General features: G+C 47.2%; 1 protein-coding gene across 1 annotated transcript in view; it reads right to left on the bottom strand.

Moving 5' to 3' along the window:
- Calb2 (calbindin 2) overlaps window positions 1-18,120 on the bottom strand; it is a 28,644-nt gene continuing 10,524 nt past the window's right edge. The window contains exons 2-11 of the mRNA XM_010644453.2: window positions 16,292-16,368; window positions 13,556-13,645; window positions 12,363-12,443; window positions 6,861-6,917; window positions 6,280-6,357; window positions 5,690-5,745; window positions 5,335-5,374; window positions 5,065-5,118; window positions 4,143-4,214; window positions 1-691 (exon numbers count right to left, since the gene is read on the bottom strand). Coding sequence (XP_010642755.1) covers window positions 575-691; window positions 4,143-4,214; window positions 5,065-5,118; window positions 5,335-5,374; window positions 5,690-5,745; window positions 6,280-6,357; window positions 6,861-6,917; window positions 12,363-12,443; window positions 13,556-13,645; window positions 16,292-16,368 — 722 coding nt within the window. The 3' untranslated portion in view covers window positions 1-574. The remainder of the gene's footprint in view (window positions 692-4,142; window positions 4,215-5,064; window positions 5,119-5,334; window positions 5,375-5,689; window positions 5,746-6,279; window positions 6,358-6,860; window positions 6,918-12,362; window positions 12,444-13,555; window positions 13,646-16,291; window positions 16,369-18,120) is intronic.

An 18,120-nucleotide genomic window follows, 5' to 3' on the forward strand; every position in this document is an offset into this window, starting at 1 on the left:
CACAGCAGAATGTTTCCACTTTATTGTCTGTAAACCCTTCTTTGGTAAACAAGAAGACAGGAACCCGGAAGAGAAAAGGAGCACACTGAGTACAGAAGGCAAGGAGAGGGTGGGTGCCCTGCACAACAGAACTCCGAGAAGACAGCTACACCATTAGCGAGGTGGTGGGTGGGAGCTGAAGATGGGGTGGGTGGTGGCATGGGGCCAAGCCAGGGGGCAGCGAGAGGGAAGAGTCTACACTGTTGTTGGACATCAAAGCCTAAATGGTACAGCAGATGAGCTCATGCATCACAGCAAAGAGAACAAGGGAGCTCCGCCCACGCCCCCACCCGTTTCCCATGCAGTTGGTGACCCATGGGGGGCAGAGCTGTGTGCCTGGTCAGGGCTGGTTAGGGGCGGGCTGGAAGGAGGCTCCTCAGCCACCCACCCTCTTATCTTTTCTTTCCTGCTCTGCAGGCTGGTGAGCAGGTTAGAGGGGTGGCAGGAGGGACATCCATGGTCTCTAGGTCTGGGGAGAAGTGTCAGGGCTGCAGGGGCAGGGTTCGGGGGAAGTGGAGGAGGCCTTGCGCCCCCTTTACATGGGGGGCTCACTGCACAGCACAATCTCCAGGTCCTTTCGGTAGAGCTTGCCTGCCTCAGCCAAGGACATGACGCTCTTTCTGTAGTTGGTGAGCTGCTGGATGTTCATCTCCTAGGTGACAGAGGGAGAGAGAGAGAGGGAGAGAGCAGGCTCAGTGGAAGCCCCCACCTACAGGAGCCGTCCTGAGACTTTCTCTCATCTCATCCGAGGGCAAGTGACTCAGAGGGGCACAAAGCATGGGCTTCGGAGTCCGACAGAGCTGGGTTAAGATCCTCTTTATTTCACATATTGGCTGCATTGCTTTGGGGGAGCTGGGCTTTCTGAGGCTCAGCTGCCTCACGTGTAGAATGGATCCACTAAGAGCACAGTACTTGCCTCGCTGCGGAGTTGCAGTGATGAGGTGAGGGAACTAATGGGACCACGCTTAGCACAGCACCCACACTGAGCACACAAGAAAAGACCAGCCACTGAGATGCCAGTTGCTGCTCTGCATCAGGTCCATTGGTGCAGAGCTACTAATGGAGACAACGTCACGAAAGCTCCATGGTCTTTTCTCCAGGCCTCCGGGGCCACACTTTCTTAAGCAGGTCCAATTTAAACAAACAATTCCTTTTGCATCCACAGTGAAGTTCACCAGCCTACTTTTTATTCATTGGCTTCTTGTCTTCAAAAACTACTACGATAGGTGATCCATGAATATATGCCCAGAGTCTTGTGTAACATGGAGGGCAAAATGAAACAAAATACCATATGCCCTATATAATTGCTTTGGATAAAAATAACAATAGTCTGAAATATAGCAGGGTCATTCCATAATCACTTGAATGGAAAATCACTTAAATGACTATCTCTTTCCTTCCTGTCTTTCTTCTTCCCTTCCTCTGCCTCTTCCTTCATCTCTCCTTTCTCCTCTTCCTTCTCCTATTTTTTCTCCTTCTTATTCTTTTGTACTGAAAACACTGGCAGATACTTTTTAGAAAATCTCCATCCTGCTAGTGAGAGAACTGAGGTATAAATACTAAGATATTCACTACAGGCTGGCTAACTCATAAATATCCTTAGTCCCCTAACCCTGGAGTCTTATTCGTTACCTGGCTCACCTGTTCTTTTCAATTAGCAATACTCGCACCTTGGATAAACTTCATTGGCTACAACACTGCCACTGTGCAAAGCCTGGCTCATCTGTTCTTGGTTTCCTCTTTTCAGTGCCCAAAGCGGGGTCTTTTTCTTGATATTTAGGGATATCCCTGTGTTACTGACCTGGCCAGTAACACCTCCCAACCCAAGGCACTTTTGCAAGCATTTCTAGCTTGGGGGTGTCTTCCCTGGAGCTGTGAATTCTCCAGAAATGTTGCCTAATTCCTAACACAGGGGTGCACCAGAGCTTTCTGTTACTCAAGGAAGAACCAGGGAAGAGACTCCCACACAGCAGCCCTGAGCTTGAGAAAACACATGGTGAAGTGTGGCTGCAAGTGCTCCAGTGTCTTGAGGATGGGACTGTTTACTTTCAACGCCTTCAAGTTTAACTTGAGACTGGGCAAGGCTTTTCTGAGGTGCCATGATCTGAGGACTGCTGAGAAATATTGAATTTCAGTTCCATCAGCCAGGCCCTTCAGGAACTTCCAATATTAACCTGCCCAGGAGCCTTATCCTAAGCACCATCAAAATGGAACTTCCTCATCTGTGTGGGCTCCTCCAAAATGGCCATTCCCTTCCCAGCTAAGCTGCTGTTATTAGTCATGCAGCTCCTGCCCTCTGATGCATCTTCTCAAGCCCTAGGTGCCAAATCTGGGGCCTGGTCCAGGTGGAAGGCTCTCAGGTAAACAGCTTTATTAATGGTCTGTTCTCTACCCTTCAGACTTACTTCTAAACCCCAACACCTGAATCTTCGCTTTGTTTCCACATCTGGAGTGAACCTAGGCAGCTCTGCACACTGCTCTCCTTGTTCAAGAAAGAGCCTATGAGCTAATGACCAGGAAATTCGGATCACTCTGAGATTTAATACATACCTTCAGGGTTCATTAACCTCATGTGTTAGGCAGGGCCTCCTGAAGACTACTCACACCTCATTAATCCAACTGTAGTTAAAGATATTTTCCATTAAGGTCCCCAACATTCCTTGGGTGCATAAATAATTTTCACCTACTGTAGGTGTCAAGAAAAAGTTGGCTGAGTTCAAATACCTGGTGAGGATTCTCTTCTTCCTAGGAAGTATTTGATTCCTTATCATTTATTTCCTACCTCTTTGAAAAAGTACTTGTAGGTCACATAAAAAAAATGTAAGACGAAATGAAAGGAATGATATTCAAGATGAAGATAAAGAGATCAGAAAGCACTTGGAAAAAGAGACTTAGAGGCTGCATTGATTTTTTTTTCCTAAAATTGAGCATTAAATTTAGCTCTTGTTTGGCAGCCAAAACAGACCAACTCAAGGAATTACAGAGATTTCATCATCTAATTAAAGAAAGCATCAAAATCATTTGGTCCATGAAAGACATTTTTGGGGCCATGACAGAAGACAGCTGCAAAGGCCTGGTCTTCTGGTGCTGTGTCACTGGATCTCTTCTCACCAGCAGACCAAAGTGACCTCCCTGGGGGTCCCCAAAAGATGCCTGAGAGCCAACACCAGGCAAAAGCACAGGAGTCACCACTCACCCTTTTCTTTGAGAGGAACAAACATTTCGTTGGTGCCTTTTGTCTCCTTCCCAGCTCCAGCATCTGCACGTAACTAAATTCAGAGTAACCTCCCTCTCCCCCTACCCCTGCCCTCCAAAATCTCCTTTTGTGTTGAAAGTCTTTAATTTTAATTTTTCTCATACCCAGCACCGAAGTCAGGACCTGGTGCTTTCAAGGCAAGGACAGTGAAAGTCTTTTTCCTCAGCAAATTGGCTGACACGTCCATGAGCTTGGGCTGTGTTGAAACTGCCACTGCCTCATCACACTCATTCATAGCAGGTGGAAGCAACCCAAGCATCTTCAGATAAAATCCAGTTTATACATTGAAGGCAGCATAACTCAGCTTTGAAAAGGGAGGAAATTCTGACGGTGCCACCGATGAGCCTTGGGTGTATTATGTGGAGTGAAATGAGCCAGTCAGGAAGAGACTGTTTAATTCCCTTTCAAGGAGGCTCCTATACTAGCTCCATAGTTAAATGTATTCAGGCAGAAGGTAGCATGGTTGCCCTATGGGCACAGGGGTATGGAGAGTTATCGTGTAGTGGGTTATTGAGCTTTAGTTTTGCAAGATGAAAAGGTTCTGGAGATGGATGGTGGTAATGTTTACATAGCATTACAAATACATTTAGTATATGTGCTGCCGAAGCGAGCACTACAAATACATTTAATACCACTGACTGTACACTTAAAATGGTTACGGTGGTAAACCATGTTGTATGTATCTTACCACAGGTAAGTTAAAAAAAAATGAATCCATCAACCAGAAGAAAACAACATCTGCCATTGCGTGGTGGTGGCAGATCAGAGGGTAATGGGATCCTCCCATGGCATTTTTCTACCCCATGCTCCAGGAACCCTGTCCAAGCCCCTGGGCTCACTTGCTCACCTTCTTGTTCTTCTCATAGAGATCCTTCAAAAGAGCATCCAGTTCATTCTCATCAATGTAGCCACTTCCATCCTAGGGGTGCAGCAGAGAGTGATCTTACAGCTCTGAGACCTCAGCCCACGCTGCCCTGACTTTGTCTCGCATTTCCTCCTACCGATTCCAAGGAGCTCCTAGGGCCTAACCTTCCCACTGCACTGTACAAATGGAGGTGTGCAGCTTGTGTAACCACAGAATAACCCATTACTTCTGTCTTTACCATCAGTGCCCGCACAGGGCAGTTCAGTGCACTCTTGTTAGCCTCATAGAAATGAGGTTCCAGGAGCATAGTCCATTTTTTGAGTCTGGGGGCTACTGAAAAACCACCTCTACATGATTAGAGGATGAAGCAGGAGGGTCATAGGTTCAAGCCCAGCCTGGGAAACTTAAAAACTTAGTGAGACCCTGTCTCAAAATTTAAGAGAAAAAAGAGTGGGGATGTAGCTTAGTGCAAAGGCCCTGGGTTCAATCCTTAGTACTGGAAAAGAAGAGCCTACCTCCAACACTGGTTATAGAGAAGACCATTGGACTCACATGGGCAGGGACAGCTAAGGGAGGGGTAGAGGAGGGCAAAGAGGTCCTCTCACTCCCACAGTCCTGGGAAATGAGTGGCCCCGTGTACCATCATGACAGTACCATCAAGACCACACCCCAGCTTTCAGCATAACCCTCTACTGCTAACTTTTCCCCACGGGGCTTTCAAGAAACCTCATTCTTGGGCTCTGTAGGCCACAGATCGAGAGTGACATTTCTTCTTCTCACATAGCAGAAGATGCTGCAAGAAGAAGGCACATGGTCTGAGGGCCCCTCTGGGAAGCTGGTTTCTTAGCACAGATGGAGTTGAGCCACTGTGGCCAGGGCTCCCCGGTGCCCCCACACCTCTCACCTTGTCGTAAAATGTGAAGATGGCATTGAACTCTTCTGAGGTCAACTTCATGCCCTGTAAGAACCAAGGAATTATATGAAAAAGCGAAAGCCCCACGGTGGGGTGTGTGTGTGCGTGCGTGTGTGCATGTGCGTGTGCGTGTGCGTGTGTGTGTGTGTGTGTGTGTGTATACGCGCGTGCTCCATTTTGGGGCATAGGAAGGTGGAAGGCTGAAGCTTAGAGAGATGAAGGGGAAAAAGGAAGCAAAGTGAAGTAAAATGACCCTTTTACCTGAAATTTAAGCAGGAAGTTTTCCTGTACAGGCAAGAGTCTGGAAAGAAAATGTTAGAACAGAGGTTAGAAGACAAGGCCTAGGCAAGGAATGGATAGAAAGTTCAAAAAGGAGGGAGAAAAGGCCAGGGATTAAGCTCAGTAGTTCTGCTGCCTGCCTTGCAAGCACAAGGTCCCAAGTTTGATCCCAGTGGACAAAGTGAGGTGCTGACATTCCCAGTTCCACCCAGCTTAGTCTGGGGCTTCCCAACTTCTGGCCCTGCCACTTTTCCTACCAACTGATCTCAGCACTGGAGATGGCGGCACAGGAGTCCAAGTGTTCAAAGCGGCACGAGGAGTGAGAGCAGGGACTTACCGAGACATCTCGGAGAGGCCCAATTTGCCATCCCCATTCAAGTCAAACATCCGTAGCTGTTGGGGACAGAAAGAGGTTCTGGGGTTAACGGCTGTGACCTTGTCTCACATGTGCCCTTGTCCTGCCACCTCTTCCCACTGGAAAGGAGAGGAAGGAGGCAGGTGGAGGGTGCCCATGCCTCCTCTCAGTTCATCTGGAAGCTGGGGACCAAAATGCGCTGGGAGAGACAGCAAGGACTTGATTCCTGCTCCTCTTTCCCTTTCTCACAGAGGAGGGCAGCTGAGGCACAGAAGGCGGAGGCACAGCACCAAAGGCCCACCCTCCTCAGGTTTACCCACTCCCAGAGCTGCAGAGGTTGCCATGGAAACAGATCCCTCCCCCAGTCGCACACTGGCCCAAGAGTCAGCTCAGAGGGGACCTCAAATGGTGGGGCCGTGAACTCACATCCCTGATGCCGGTAACTCTATGAGCCACTTCATGGGGGCCTAGAGAAGCATTCAAAAAAAGACCCTGCACACCAAACTCCCTACCCCAGTGGCTTGGAGGCCAAACCCTGCTCCCTGTGGGGAGGGTTACTTCTGTCCACTCACTATGGTTTGGGTGTATTCCTGGAGCTTGGGCTCATCATAGGGCCGGTTGGCCTTCTTCAGCAGGTCGGATAGGAATCCCTGAACACAAAAGACCTCGTCAGAGCTCAACTCGCATGATCCTCATTCACGCGGCCATTCATTCATCCAACGTTGTTTGCTGAGGTCTACCAGCTCTATAGCTTATGTCCCTCAACCTTAACACTTGTGGACCGGACGTGGAGGTCTGGGGTGGCTCCTAGAAGCAATCTGCTCCCACAAAATAAGTAGGAGAGGCTGGGCCTACCTTTTCAGAGCCCAGCATGTAGGACTCAGAGAATTTGGAAGTGGACATTCAAGCTAAAAGTCTCCTGGAATGGCCTTGAGGATGCCTGTCCTGGGTGTGCTTCCAACTCTGTGACCCCACAAGTGTCATAGTAACAAGTCCAGCAAGTCAATGCCAGGCTTCAGTCCTCTTAAGCAGACAACAAATCCATACTCCTCATCCAACACCCCCTCCCTCCATTAGTTCCTTGCATCCACTGGCATTCTGGCCTCAGTCTCATTCTCCATGTCTTCTATACCCTCCCCAAGCCCCATCCTACCTTGAGCTCATTGGCTTCAATGTAGCCACTCCTGTCTGTGTCATACTTCCGCCAAGCCTGAAATGGCAATGTCAGTTGATTCACAAAGATTTATCAAAATCTACAGTCTCTCTCCCGTTTCTCTCTGCTGGACCAGTCAGGGTCTTGGTATCAAGAATAGTAGGGCAGGTTGGGGACATGGAGGTATTCTAGCCCAGCCCCTTCAATGTCACAGAGGAGAAAATGGGGAGGTATCTTGGCCAAGGTCATACAGACAAGGAGGAAAACTGCTTGGACAAGGCCTCTCTACTCTGACTCTATCCAGGCACGTGTCCTTTCTTGCATCATCTTGTAACCAGGCAGCTTCTACCAAGGGGTAGAACAAGAGCTAGAATAAGATCTGGTGGATCTTATTTTAGCTATGGCATTGTGGGGTATCCTATTACTACTCTCAAAGCTTCTCATATTAGGTCGGGGCTAGAGGCAAGGGAAAGAACCTCCTGGAAGGGGCAGAAACAAACTTTGGTTACTTTTACTATACTCCCTCCTCTATCACGATGGATTTGAAAGCCATATCTGATGGTGAAAAGTTGGTATTGTAATCAGCTTTGTTTTTTAGTTACTAAAGCCACCTCCCTACCTTCTGATAAAAAGCATCCCCTCCTTTCTAAATAGGAAACCAACCATCACCCACCCTCAATCCACATCGTTCAAGAGAGGTTGACTCCTTCCCACCGGTAGGCATGTGAACTACTCCTGGCCAATCAGATACCTTCCACGCTGGTTTTTGACCTGATCTGCATCCTAGTTGTTTGACACATGTATTAGAGCCCCATGAGGGGCTAGGTCACAGCTTCATGACCACAGAAAATGCCATCTTCATGTTTTTGATCAGGAGAAGGAGTTTCAGTAGGTGCCATAGGTCAGGGCACCTCCTTCCTCTCTGCTATGGCTGTCAGAACAGTAGCCAACATTACACAAGAGAAACAAGAACGCATAGTTCTCATGATTTTGAGATGATCACCAGTTCTTCCTTTCCCTTCCTGGAATGTGGACTGGACTCCGTAACTCACTTCTGATCAACAGAATATGGCAGATATGACAGTGTGTGACTTCTGAGACCAGGAAATAAAAGGTATGGATGGTGTCCTCCTTTTTGGTCTCTTCTGGATCTCTCACTCTGGAGGAAGCCAGCTGCTGCATCATAAGGATCCTCACATAGCACTACCAAGAGAGTCCTATGTAGGAAGTAACTGAGCTTTCCCCAGCCAACAATCGGAAAGGAACTGAGGCCTCCAACAGCCATGTGAGTGAGCACTGTGGAATTGTCATATCTCGCAGTCTCAAGTCAGACCTTCAGAGAGAACTGAAGCCCTACTGACATCCTGACCATGAGTTCATGACAGACTCCTCTGGGCCAGAGCCCCATCTAAGCTGTCTCCAATTTCCCTACCCAACTATGAGATAATAAGTGCTTGTTGCTTTAGGCTGCTAAATTTATTTATTTTTGGTACCGGGGATTGAACTCGGGTCCTTGCGCTTGTGAGGCAGGCGGTGGAACCACTGAGCTACATCCCCAGCCATAGGCTGCAAAATTTGAGGGCTAATTTGTTACACAGCAATAGATAACTAATACAATGTCCTAAGGAGATACAGTCCTGTATATAAGTTCTCTAAAACCCCAGTCCTTTTGTCTGGTGGAGACAAGGGAATGGCATGGTGGAGGTTTGGGTATGGGAAGGGGCAGGAAGTGGGTCTGTAGCAAAGAGGCCCAGACAACTGTTTCCCTTAATATTGGGACAATTTTGGTGCCTCACATTTGTTAGATTTTCTTTCAGAGTTTGTTTCCTTGACTTTGCTTTGTCACCAGCTCCAAACTGTCCACCTGAACACCAGCTACACTTGGGTTTTTGAGAGTCAGCAGCACCAATCCTTTCCTCAAATTTCATCTCTAGCTTTCCCCACCTCTCCACACATACCACAGGCGTGTCAAAAGCTTATAGCTAATGGAAGGTCTTTCTTTTCATCAGCAAGTTATGAAACACAAGCAAATCCTAGCAAAAGAACAAACATACCCGAAACAGCTTGGGTAGATGCTATCTGATTAGATGACTGTCTTTTCTTCTGGAGAAAAATAAAATACTCTGGGTTGCAAAAGAAATATGTTTTCTTGTGTCCAGAAAAACCACCTTTGTAAAGATACTAAGAGATATATGCAGCCTTCCAAATATGACTTTACCAACCACCTGCTGCTATTTCATGCATTAGAATTTATGTTCTCAGAGTGGAGTCTTGACTGAGAAACGAGGCAGGCAATCCAAATTGCCCGAAAGGGGAATAACCAGAAAAGACCCCCGTCCCGCACAGAGCAGAGTCCAGAGGCTGTTTTTTTGAGGAATCGGACTCGCAGGTCTGACCTCCTTTCCTCCTTCCCTGGATCCACTCCCACCTGACACTGGCTCTGGACTCTGGGGCTCAACTTCTCTTTCCCTCCAGCATGTTGTACCTATTGATCAGGGCATCCTTATTCTCTTCTCATTCAAGGATTAAAAAAAAAAAAAGAGTTCAAGAGACCTGGGCTTTGTGAAATCTCAAAGAAATCCCGAGGTGTCCTAAAATTAGAAGTTAAAATGTTGTGCCGAGCAGTGGGGTGGGAGTTCTCTGAGAGTATAAGGCTTTCAGGGCTCCTGAGGGGCCATTTCATGTTTCCAGTTGATAAAGACAGAATGATGGATAACCCCAGGAAGGGCTGGTACTGCCAGGATGTGGGGTCCCAGAGAAACTGAGTGGTGGTGGGGTGCTTGCTCTGAAGTCATGCTGGGGCTTGGAAATATAGCAGACACACAACAATAAGGAATCATGTCAAATGCAGAGAGAAGCAGAGAGAGAGAGAGAGGAACTTTGAAGCTACCCTCATCCCTGTCCCAGACCAGAGATGGAGTAGAGAGTAGAGACCAATCTTTGGCCACCTTCCTATTGGGAAAGGAGGGGGGAGTCTCATGCAGTACCCTCTTTTCTATGGACAGAAAATGGACACTAGCAAAAGTGGCATCCTGACAAATTATAAGAATATATTGGCCAGACAAGCAAGAGAACAACTAAGAACAGAATCCAAAATGTCAATTACCAGCTTACAGAGTCTTGCTATCTTGGAAAAGCTGGAGGAAATTCTTTAAATCACTATAAAATTAAACCCATATTTGAATGCTTAGACAAACTACGCTTATAAAAATGGCTACCCCCTCCCCCCGAACTGGTTCTTCTTAACTGACTCTATCCTTGCTTTCTGTCCCACTGCCTTCTGGGAATCTGGACTGGCTGGGCAGTAGTTCTAGGCAGTGGATCATGGAGAGGGGATTGCTAGGACTGGATGTGGGTTTAACTTAGTGGATGGCAACTCTGAAAGTCATACTGAAAGCCAATCACTATGCTTCATAGCAGGTGGTTGGTATGATGTGTATGGGTCAAATTTCACTCTGAGGGAGGCACAAACTGGCCCAGGTGAGAGTCCCAGAAAAATAGCAAGAAATAATTGGTACTTTGCTGGACATGAGGATTAGTAATCTAATTGGTTGAGTTACATGGAATTTCCATTTTTTTTTGCATATAAAAATAGTTCTATCAGCAATTTTGTGGGGTTCAATCCACCAGGTGAATAGTACTCAAAGGACATTTGAGTTTAGATGTCAAAAGTTGTACATAGCTGGATATGGTGGCATATACCTGTGATCCCATCACCCTGGGAAGCTGGGGCAGGAGGATTGCAGGTTTGAGCCCATCCTGGGCAACACAGCAAGACCCTTCTTCAAAATAAAAAGAGGAATGGGGATATAGCTCAGTGTGGAGGCCTGGATTCAACCCTCAGTACTATCCCCCCAACAAAAGTTAGATGTGAGGATATTAAAGTGTTTCTATTGCAAATGCGGCAATGGCCATTTTGGAGCAGGGCCATGAAGCCCAGACCACAGTCAAAGTTCTAACCCAGAGAACAATAGGAACTAAAGTTGTCACTGGGCTCCTACAGCTTTAGAATGGCCCACAAGTCCTTCCATCCTTCCCAAGCCTGCCCCCTGGAACTCTGAGTTCAAGGGACAAGAATATTACTCCCCTGACAGGGAACCAATACATTGGAATTACAAAGAATTAAAAATTAGACTCCCTCCCCCAAATAAAAGACCCCACCAAAAACTGGGCAACTGAAATGGATAGATGCTTCTCAGAAGCGCAAATGGCCAATAAATATATGAAAAAAAGTTCACCATCTCTGCCTATCAGAGAAATGCAAATTAAAACAATATTGAGAGTCCATCTTACTCCAGGAAGATTGGCTGACACCAACAAACAAACAAACACAAATGCTGGTGAGGCTTCAGGGAAAAAAGGAACCCTTCTATTCTACTGGTGGAAATGTAAACTGGTAAATTATAAACCACTGTAAAAATGAGAACCAATGAGAAGATCACTCAAAAACACAAAAATGGAAATTCCATTTGACTCACCCATTTGCCTTCCAGCTACCGTCCCCAATCAGCTAAAGGCATCGTACTATAGTGATGCATGCCCATGTTTATAGCAGCATAACTCATAATAATTAAATCTTGGAGGAAGCCTATAAGTCTATCAACAGATAAACAGATAAAGAAAATGACAAGTATACACATAATGGAGTACCACTTGGCCATAAACAAAGATAAAAATCGAGTCATTTGTAGTCATTTGCACTTGGAGACCGTAATGTTAAGTGAAGTAAGTCAGAAACACAAGCTTAAATTATTGCATGGTTTCTCTCATATGAGAAACTCAAAATATAAATAAATTAAAGAGCAAAGTAAAAGACAATAGAAAATAGGGAGACAGATCGTTGGCAAATGGGAATGGGATCTAAAGATGGAGGAAAGTGAGGGGAAGGAATAAAAAGAATTGAACTATATTAAATACATGTACCTACTTCCTACAGTGCATGTGAACATTGTGTACTGAAAACATGTACTAAAAAAATATAGGGCTAGGGATTTAGCTCAGTGGTTCAGCTGCCTGCCTCGAAAGCACAAGGACCCAAGTTCGATCCCTGATACACCAACCCAAATATATATATATTGTGTTACCAAGTGGTGGGACATGCTGGAGCCAAGTGGCTTGGAGCAAGGTTCTTCTCTGAAGGGTTTCCCACGTCATATGCAAATGTCCAGCACAGTCCCCAAAGCCCCCTGTGTATATACATGGCATCTCCCATTTGCCCTGGCTCAAATTTACTTTTCATCTTGATCCCTACACTTTAATTCACATACACTACCTGAGATAAAGTGTTGTTAAGCTGTGGGTTCCGACTCACTAGAGCAATGAGTTTGACAAGCACCATGTGATACCATACTGCAGGGCCACGGGTCATATTTTGAGCGGCAGAGCTTTCAGTGGCTTTAGTACCTCCCTGGAGCCATCCACAGGCATTGAGGTGGGCCTGGCTCTGCACGGGAAGGAAGGTAGGTGCCAGCACCAAGAGAGAAGGCAGTGCCCTGGCCTTACCTCCATGAACTCTGCGCTGGAGCCCACATGCTGCCTGAAGCAGAGAAGGAAGTTCTCTTCAGTTGGCAGGATCTGCGCCAGCTGGGGGGACACAGAGAAGAACACAACGTTAAGGAAGGACACAGGGCAGAGAGTGGACTTTCCTGTAGAAAGGATGAAAAGGGCCAGTGGAGAGGCAGTGTGGAGGTCACATTTTGCTGTCTTCCTGGAGAACATAGGTTGGTTCTTTAATGTGGAATAAAAGCTGTTCAACGAAGTGTTTCCGGGTTACCCCAACCCATACGTAAGGGCAGCTGGATGGACAGGAAGTGATGCTCCTTTAAGATGCAAGCACCCAGATTCCGAAGAACACTCAGTAGATGATTCCGTGTATCTAAAACTGTAGAATATGCAAACTGCTCTAGGTAGATTGGTGGATGCTGGGGTGAGATGGCCTGCCTCAGGAAGGCAGAACGTTTGGGGGATGACAGTACGGCTGTATCTTGACTGGGACAATGATTTCATGGCCTAAATGCTACGTTTACAGAATTTTGCACTGTAAATGGGTAAAGTTTATTATATGCAATTTCATACCTCAGCAATTTGATTCTGAAGAAATGCAAGTATCCTCATGCAGCAAACACAGCTAGCTACCCGCTCAACTGCTGGAGTATTTGACACATGTGCCTATGTGTAAGCATGACTACATGTGTGTATTCATATATAGGTATATATAGAACTCTGTACAAATTGTATGTAATATATAAAGCATATATTTATATTTGTAAATGTCCCATGAGACAGACTCTTGCTGTATGACCTAGGCTGGCCTTGAACTCAAGATCTTCCTGCCTCTGCTCCCTTAGTGCTGAGATGGCAAGTATATGCCACCATGCTGGATTTATAATTTTGTCTTTGGAGTCTTTCAGGTGGGGAATGAATTCTTGTGATTCCCTCTCCCTCCTGCCTTAAACTGGATTCATCACATGCTTGTAATACCTGTCAGACCTTGAGGGCAGTCTCCACCCTTCTGGCTTCCTCTGTCCTTGGGTGGCGCACAGAAAACAGAAAAGCTCTATTCGTTCTCTTTAGTCAGCCCAAGGAGCGGGGTGGGGAGTCTTTCAGGCCATCCCTCCCTGAGGTCCCTAGGAAGACTCGTGTGCCCAGGAGAGGCAGGGGGGACAGACAGCCCCTCGCCAGCCCCAAGCACTCACCTCCGCCATCTCAATCTTCCCATCCGAGTTCTTGTCATACTTCTGCATGAACTCCTTCATCTTCTCCCCAAGGTTGTCACTCTTTGACAGCTGTAGGAAGAGAAAAGGGGCTGATTTTCCGGCCATATCCCATGGGCGTTACGCGCCTCAGTGCAACAGTGTCCGAAGTGACTCTGTGTCCTTGATGGGTTGCACAGACCCAGGTGGAGCCCATGCTCTGGGGGACCAGGACTGTGTCACCTTCTCGTCAGGACCCCTCCTGATCAAGTCCTCTCTTCTTCTTGGCTTTGTTTCATGCCTTTCAAAGGAGGACAGGAAACACGGGCATGCTGGGTGCTGTGTAATTAAACATTCTTCTCTGCCTTCGAAATGGATTCAACCACGGCTCCATCCAAAAGGTTTGCATTTATTCCCACCACATAGATGTCAGAACTGAGACTTCCGGCATTTCACTGAGACAGCTTGTAACTGAACCCAGCTTACTCCTGTTCCCCGAAAACAGGTTCTGGGCACTCCTCCACAGCCATGTGAATTGCTTTATGATTTTAAAATTAATTAGCAGTTCTACAACATTCCTTACTCTGATTTTTTTTTGTTTTTGTGTCCTTGCCACAAAAACAGGGTCTCACAGGTATACAAACTATATACTTGTAGCCCAGGCTAGTCTTGAACTTGACATCCTCCTGTCTCAGCCTCCCAAGTACTGGGATGACAGACATGTGCTACCACAGCAGGCATTCGTACTCTGTGCCAGAAGGAGTGTGAGGATAAGGTTATCACATAGCTGAGGGCTACTTTAAGAGTTCATGAAATTACTCTGACTACAGGAAAACAAAGAATTTAAAAGTTCCATTAACCCCTTGTTTCCTCTCTTAAATATAAGACTCTCCTGAAGTTCTCAGCATCCCTTGGTTTGGGATGCTACTGACTCATTGGTTGCATTAGGGAGTATTTGCTCATCTCTTATTGATGCCAAGCACACCTCGGGCACCTGATGGGGTTTTATGGGTCCTAGGACTGGGCCAATGAAAATTCTGAGAGTCCTTTCTGAATCCTTTCCTTTCACCTTTGGAACCGGCTTCAATTTGCCAATCTTTATTTGTAGATCAATATTTATGTATCTTCACAAATGGGCATGGTATAATGCCAGGCATTTATCACAAATAGGGTCAACCTAGGTGAGTTTTACCATGGCCCCTGTGAGATTAGGGCCTCCCCATTTTGCGGAGTGCAAAATAAAGTGACTTTTCAGGTCACCCAGTTAAGCGGGGCCAGGATTTAAATTCACAGCTCCTGCTTCCAAGGCCAGTATCTCTTACCCCATAGCGGCTGCTCTAAGACCCAGTCCTGTATGATAGCAGTTGGGATTGTTGTTGACAGACTTCAAAATCATCCTGAAGCCATTTTGTGGGAGTAAACAACTAAGGGAAGAACCTTACATTTAAAGTACTCCATTAAAACACACTCCTCTGCTAGCCCATGATCCCAGAATCAGTTTGGAAGCTCTGATTTCTGAAATCTGGGCTTCGTTATCCTAGTAACGAGGGTCGGCGAGGGTAATGTCGATACACAAATGCACGAATCACCTTCAGTCCCCATAAGCCCATGGCTCTGACCTCTTTCTCACTGGGGTGGGCTGCCAAGAGCCTTGAACCAGGAGCTCACAGTGGACTCGTAGTTATGCATTTCTCAAACTGCCTCCAAAAGAGCTGCTAATAAGCCACGATTGGCCTGCAGACCCACAGCAGGGCACAGGGCACACCAAGGCCCTGAGGGAGCACCTGCTGTGAGGGAGTGGGCGCCACACATCCCAGAACCAGTCTTGGGAATCACAACAGCCCAGCTCCAGCTGCCTTAGCTTTTCAGTAGTTCACACTTCTCCCCCAGAAATCTTTAGCAAAGTCAGCAGGGCCAGGCTGGCACCAAAGGAAACAACATTCCTGCCACCGAGGGGCCAGGATGTGATCTGGAGTCACTCTGGCCTGTCCCAGAAGAGTGTGACAACTCCATGCACGAGGCCCGCCAGGATCATCTGGGAGCAGATACTGCTCAGAAAAATCCTCCCCTTTCTTCTAGGTCTTGCTGGGGATTCCAGCCTTGGTGACTCTACTGAGGATGATTCTGCCCCATCTCCCACCCAGGGGGCATTTGGTAATGGTCAGAGACATTCTCGATTGTCACACCTTGAAGGACAGTGTGGCTGGTATCTAATGGGTGGATGCAGAGATGCTACTAAATAAACATCCTGCAATGCAAGGATAGTCCCTCACAACCAGTTTATGTGGCCCCCAACATCAATCGTGTAGAGCTGAGAAACTCTGGTCTAGAATACAGGTACTCGAAGTCCCCTGTGCATCTACTCCTGAGTCATAAACCCTGTAAAGCATCTTAGGGAGGCTGTGGACTCCGCCCCCAGGAAAAAATACTTTTTATACTGCACATGAATGCACAGAAATACAGCTGTGCAGTTTTTAGGAGGAGAGTATTAATCTATGTGCCTAGAATGGTCACTCCTCAATCCCAGACACCCCGGTACATTATGTTAACATGCTCTTAGGGAGTATTCTAAGTTTTATTTTAATCCTTACAGATAAAAGAAAAACTTGAAGTGTCAAGACCAGAGACCTCGAGCCTGTTGGCTAGATGCAGAATGGGACAAACCATGCTGACCTATACTGCTAAAGTCAGGGTGACAGGAAAACCCACACTATGGTAGAGGGGGCTGGGCTTACTTACCATGCCGGAGCCTTTTCTTGCCTTCTCCAGTTCTTGGAAAAAGTTTTCTAGCTCTTTACCTTCTATATATCCATTTCCTGTAAAATTTTAAAAAAAAGTTAACCTCAGAGCTAAATAGTGAGATCAGCGGAGGTGGGCGGAGGGGGCTTCGTGGAGAACGCCTCTCTGCTGGTCCCTAAGCAGGTGTCTTGGCTGGCAGTGTTAGGGAAATGGGTTATGCGCTCAAGGCACCAATGTGTAGAGGTCTGACACGAATGACATCAGCAGGCCGAGGACAGCGGAGGTGGGGAGACCCGGGGGCTGTGGTCTTTGTCCACTACGTTTTGGACCAGCACTTGGTGCTCGAAGTCTGACAGGAGACAGTCATTGGCATCAGTTTGTCAGCAGGTGACATACATGGAATAAAATCTCCCTCAGAGCCACTAGCAGGAGCCAATCCTGCAGACACACACCTTGATTCTACAGTTTGAGCCCCTAGAACTGTGAGAGAATACATTTCTGTAGGGTTAAGTCATCCAGTTTGGGGTACTTTGTAACGGTGGTCCTAGGAAATCAACACAGAGGAACACAGTAAAGGAAAATGATTTAATCCCTCTCATCCACAGAATGGGTTTTGCTATAATCAACTGGGATCTTGCATGGAAATCCCACAGTCCTTTCCGAGAGCACCATAGAGAGTCGTATTTCTTAAATTCGATCACCTGTGTCCAAGATGGGAGTGACCTTGAGGAAGAAGGGCAGTTATCAGAGCCAGCTCCCAAGGTCAAAGCCTAACATGCCAGAAGATCACAGGAGGAGGGAGAGGTTCTCTGGGCCCTTGCACCTTGAGCCCAGGTAGCCCACATGCCAGGGCTGAGCTGAATCCACACACTGCTCTGTCCTATGATGGGCGGGGGCCTTGGGGGAGGGCAGTCGGACTTGGCCAAGAGAGTGCTCCCCAGGCTTCAGCGCCTAGAAAATCTCCTGAGAAATCTTTAAAAACTATGGACGTCTGGCTCCCACCTCCAGACATTCTGCTGTAATTGGCTTGGAGTGTGAACTAAGGATCATGATTTTTTTTTTTTAATATAGCATCCAAGTGATTTTCATGTACAGCAAAGTTAGAAAACCACTGGCCTCAAGTCAAGTTCCCTACCTGATTTCGAAAGCAAATGATCAAGGCTCCCATCAAGGAGGTTCACTGTGACCAGGACAGGAGTGGATACTTTCTTCAAGGGCAAATGGAATTATACATTTAATAAACAAAACCAAACAAACAAAGGCTGGTTTGGCCTTGGGGGTGGGATGAGTGGGAGGAACTTCTCAGGGGAGGTTCTTCTCCTGAGAATTTAAATTCGAAATAAATAAACTAGAAGGCCCCCTCTAGTGGAGACGATGCCACGAGAGAATCACATGGCATAAATGACGCCTTTTTGTCTGCAGGGAAGAGAAGTGATGCTGTAATGTGGGGAGGGAGAGACTGGAGTTCCCTCGTTTCCTAGGATGGTCACTGCAAAGCTTCTTGGGGGAGTTGGAATTTCTCATGGTTCCATGGCCTGCGGGGCCTGCTTGGCGGAGTAGGGAGTGAGGCCAGGACAGACAGGCCGGAGGCGGTCATCCAGCTGCTGGCTGGTTGTGTCAGAGGTGGGTTTCCTCTCTCTGATCACCCCTTGCAGTGACCTGGCTGTTCTCCCATTTCCTCTTGACTGCGAAGGCAAAGTTACGTCCTTCTCCTGGAGGATTCTTAGAGTCGGACAGGGAGGTGGAAAGCTGAGTTCCTCCCCAACTTCCAGGAGCCTGAGGCTGGGGGAGGAGCTGTTGCCATGAATATGTGCCGGGGGGGGGGGGGG

The sequence above is a fragment of the Fukomys damarensis genome, unplaced genomic scaffold, assembly GCF_012274545.1.
Source record: "Fukomys damarensis isolate Sample0158 unplaced genomic scaffold, DMR_v1.0_HiC HiC_scaffold_32, whole genome shotgun sequence".
Lineage (NCBI taxonomy): Eukaryota > Metazoa > Chordata > Mammalia > Rodentia > Bathyergidae > Fukomys > Fukomys damarensis.